A 4,304-nucleotide genomic window follows, 5' to 3' on the forward strand; every position below is an offset into this window, starting at 1 on the left:
TAGCTGTCTTCCGGTGCACTCTTTTGTCAGTCCCGAGCGTGCCCGCCATTATTAGGCCTTCAAACGAAGCCGCACTTCTTTGAATGATTAAATGAAGCCAAACACATTTGAGTCCCCACGTCGCGTCGACTTCACACGGCGTGTATGCAGCGGAGCCCACCAGGCGTACCTCCGCATTTTGATGTCCTCCTTAGCAGTGGCTCTCAAACCAAGCGCCGCCTCAAAAGAATCCAAGCTCTCCGAGTAGCCAAAAAAATCAACAAAGCCGAGGTTTTACTCCCTAAAAGACGTTGAACATTATCTGAAGACAGCGGCATGAAATGTACGTTAATTGTGAAACCGACCGCGACAATGGCGCAATAGATGGCGGAATGCGTCACATACTCTGAACAAAGGATGCGTAAGTGCTCCTTGTTTGACCTTCGCGTTCAACTAATTGGAGAGTCAATTGAGACGATTTCCTCGATATTTCACATGATTGGCAAATATGTGTTCGGTGGAATGAGACAATTGCCTTTTGTGTTGAGCATGCGTGCCTTGGCTCAGTTAAGGTTGGAAATCACCGCTGTAACGTAAGGCCTACATTGCGGTCACTCCTCTCATCCACCATCCGTGTGCCATTGCGCCATTTGCCTTTAAGGCCACTTCCTTCCTGAAATGGCTGACTTTAAAAAATGTTTTTTAAATTTTTTTTTGTCGCCCCAAGCACGAGGTGATCGCCGTGTCCGAAAAGGTGATCGTGCGCCTCCAGGACCTGGTCAAGTGGACGGTGCCGGACTTGTCGGGATGGGCCCACGGTCTGAAGGCGGAGCCCCTCAAGGCCTCGGCGCTACGCGAGCTGGGTACCAACGGGCGCCGCGAGGCCCTCCATCGCTACCGCGAGAGCACGCTCACCAGCGGGCTCAACTTCAAGGACGTCCAGCGGGAGCGGGCGAACCTCGGTGAGTGGCCGCATTTCACCGGCCTGCTGTCTCGGGTTTACCGCGCCTTCCTCTGTTATTTGGTAGCGTCTCCCTGCTTTGAGCCTCATGTCCGATGACCGCTCTCTGTGCACAAGTGGGGGGGATTGTCGTTGAGGAAGGCTATGTGGCAAACTGGCCGATCATGCTAGCGAGTAGGGAGAAGCATTATTTTTTGCCCCTTCTGATGTAATTGCACTCAATTGAGTTCTCTGGGCTAAGTGATGCGAAACTAGGCTACTGTTAGCACATAGCGCATTGTGATTCTTCATGAGATGATTAGCGCGTGTGTGTGACATGCGCTACTCAAAGCTGCTTTCAGCTTAGAATGGTGCTTTTTTTTTTTGCTCATTCATTTTATGTTTTAAACTAGAACAACGCTCTGCAAGTGGCAAAACATATGTTGCGATTGTAATTATGCAATTGCACTCAAGATAGCTTTGTGCTAAGCTAGGCTAACTATGCTCCGGGTTATTCGCATATCAGTGGCAATTCCCGACTCTGATGGTCACTTTGTTGTTATCTAAAGGGGATCGTCATTTGGAAAAGCGACACGGCGAGCGGCTGTTTGCGGGAGGAAAAACGTGAGTTTGCGTTTGCTTTTGGGACCATGTCGGGCGGCCGGGCTTACGAAGCTCTCCCCTTTGCCTGGTTAGCGGAGGCTTTGGAACAGTTGGAAAACACGGCGGGGACAGCAAGTCGAAACATTTCTATTTGATGCTCACGTATGGTTTGAAGCGGTTTCAAACGCGTACGTGAACCTTGCTGCTCACGTATTGTTTGGAAGAGTGGCTAACGGCCGTTGAAGCACATACGATAAGTCATTGCGCTGTTGTCCCGGGACCAATGTTTCCAATGAGTAAACAGCCCAAATTGGCAGTACAGAGTACCCGCCTGACGCCCTCAGTCGTCATGGTGATGAAAAATGACCAAGAAAGATCCTCTCTCTTGTGCTTAAAATCTCAAGCGACCGGTTCTGAAGATCATTTGTGTTTGTGAGGAAACGAGTGAGATTGGAGAGGGGAAAAAAAAAAAACCACACCGCCACCACCACAGCTGGCTTTTTGCATCGAAATATTCAATCGGGCCCGCCGCCGACCTCCGCTGAAATATTGATGCCGCACAGAGCAGTAGCGCGTTGACCATGGTGACGTTTGACGCCATAGCCGACGATAGACGGCGGCGGCTCCGCGTGACCATCCGAATGATGCATTGGCTGTTTGTTATTCTGCGCGTGAGGAACGAGCTCGTTGTCGTCCCGCCGCCGCAACCGGATCCGGCAGCGATCGTGGTTGTCGTTGGGGGGAACTGCGTTTTCTTTTCTCGCCCCGACGGCGTGGCCTCACTTTTCCTGGCAAGCTGCCAACTGGGACTTAAGCGGCCTTGTTCCGTCGTCGTGTAGCAGCATGGCGTACAAGAAAAAGAAACCCACACGGTTCAAGTAACACGTGTGTTACATGTCGTTGGCAAAAGGCCTCCTCCATCTCCTCCGTCGCTCGGAGCAGAAATGGCGCCGTTCGTTGTCGGGAGCGGCATTCGCAGCGCCGACTTTCCCACCTGCGATGCGGAGAATTGATTGGCGGACGTGATTCCCACGTTGCAGCTTTGAACACGCAGAGTTCACGAGCCGGGTCTCCGATTTCAAATGGGCGCCGGCGTCACCCATGTCGCCGTGATGTGCAAAGTCATGCCTTTCGCAGTATATTTCCGTGCAACTGGAAAAATGTTATCACCACGCTGTATTTCACTTTATTACACTTTAGTCGCCTTCGGTTTGGGCTCGCAAAAGAAAAAAAAAGGGACCAAGGGACAGCTCGTCATTTGTAAGTCAAGGTGCCGCGATATTTATTTTTGGAGGCGGACATTGAGTCAAGTGAAAGAACTGCTTTTGATTTCCAATCCGTTTTGCAAGGGCGACCTGTCTGAAAGGCGGCGTCGCGATACATCAACGGGGCGTGAAAAGATAGCGCTCGGATAAAAGCGCCACGCCTTTGCGTATCGAGCAGCACAGCGTCGTTTCCCGAGTGCGTTTGGTTCAGGCCGCTTGAATAACACGTTTGAAACGTCCACTCATCCAAATGCTGCAGCGCTGACATCATCTGCAATGCCCTTCGTTTCATCAAGTCATGCAACCTGTTTTTGGTGTCGTTGGAAGGTTTCTTTTTACCGTCCAATCCAGCGGGGGACGGCTTACCGGCCAAGTTTACATTCTGCCCCTTTATCTCTCCCCAGAGAACTGGCCTGATTCGCTCTCTCTTTTTTTTTTGAGCCTCCTTTTTTTTTTCTTTTTATTGCCGGCTGCCGAAATTGCTTTCTGCTCGTATAGCGTACAAGGCGGAACATCAGGGAAGTTGTACCTGCTGAGACAGCGGGTCGGGCCAAGTGCGGAATAACAAAAAAAAAGCCCCAAATAGCTGTGGCCCACAAAGCAACCCATTTTTTTTCTTTTTTTTTTTCCTTGGTATCTTGGTTCAAAGATATGAGGTCATCTCTGTCCTGGGGCCTGGTTTCGCCTTCAGTGTTGCACCATCGCGGGCAGGCTAACACAAGCAAACAGGAAATTGTGTGGGCGTGAAGACACACGCTGTACAGTCAACTCCAAACATGCTCTACCCTTCACTTTTTGCACTCCCATGTTTTACCCGTGTCAACACAAAGGATCGGCCGACAGACGGCTTGATGGATGCAATAGCAGCGGCGGTGGGGCGGTCAGGTTCGGCGAGGCTTCCTCTGCCGACCCGAATCCCACGAGAAGCGCCGGCCCGCGTTTACAACCTCAATGCTCAGCGGTTTCCCATCAACTCGTATTGGCTGCGCTCTTCACTTTGTCGCGTCGCTTTCGAATTTCGACCCGCGCCAGCTCCCGACGTCGTGACGGCGACGCTCCATCGGCGCTCCATCGGCATACGTGCGCCCAAAGGGATGCTTTCCGCACCCGCCCGCCACGCACAATTGATCCTTTTGCCGCATGACGTTAACGGAGCGCCGCGCCACGCCGCGCCGCTATTGTGCACGGGGACTCGCGGGGTCATTTCGAGTGAATCGCGCCCAAGGACGTGCGCCGAGCTAATACCGCTTAAAAATGGCTGACCTTCGCGTTCGATGCGGGATGAAAAGATGGCCCGGATGCAGGAGCGGCCGCACGTGCGTAGAAATCATCATCTGATGATGGTACGCGTGAAAGATTTTTTTTTTTTTCCCCCTTCATTTCAAACAGAGTCAATTGTAATGCCAAAATGACTGTGACAAGAAAAAAAGAGATTTTTGTGAAGATGAAACAATGTCTTTTCAACGCCATTGATGATGTGAAAAAGAGAGCGAGCGAGAGAGAGAGCGGTGGGGAAA

The 4,304-nt window shown here is 51.5% G+C and overlaps 1 protein-coding gene across 1 annotated transcript in view; it reads left to right on the top strand.

Moving 5' to 3' along the window:
* The window catches only part of arid5b (AT-rich interaction domain 5B), a 50,041-nt gene that overhangs the window by 11,087 nt on the left and 34,650 nt on the right, over window positions 1-4,304 (top strand). The window contains exon 4 of the mRNA XM_019860015.1: window positions 707-941. Coding sequence (XP_019715574.1) covers window positions 707-941 — 235 coding nt within the window. The remainder of the gene's footprint in view (window positions 1-706; window positions 942-4,304) is intronic.

The sequence above is a fragment of the Hippocampus comes genome, unplaced genomic scaffold, assembly GCF_001891065.2.
Source record: "Hippocampus comes isolate QL1 unplaced genomic scaffold, H_comes_QL1_v1.1 scaffold39, whole genome shotgun sequence".
Classification (NCBI taxonomy): domain Eukaryota; kingdom Metazoa; phylum Chordata; class Actinopteri; order Syngnathiformes; family Syngnathidae; genus Hippocampus; species Hippocampus comes.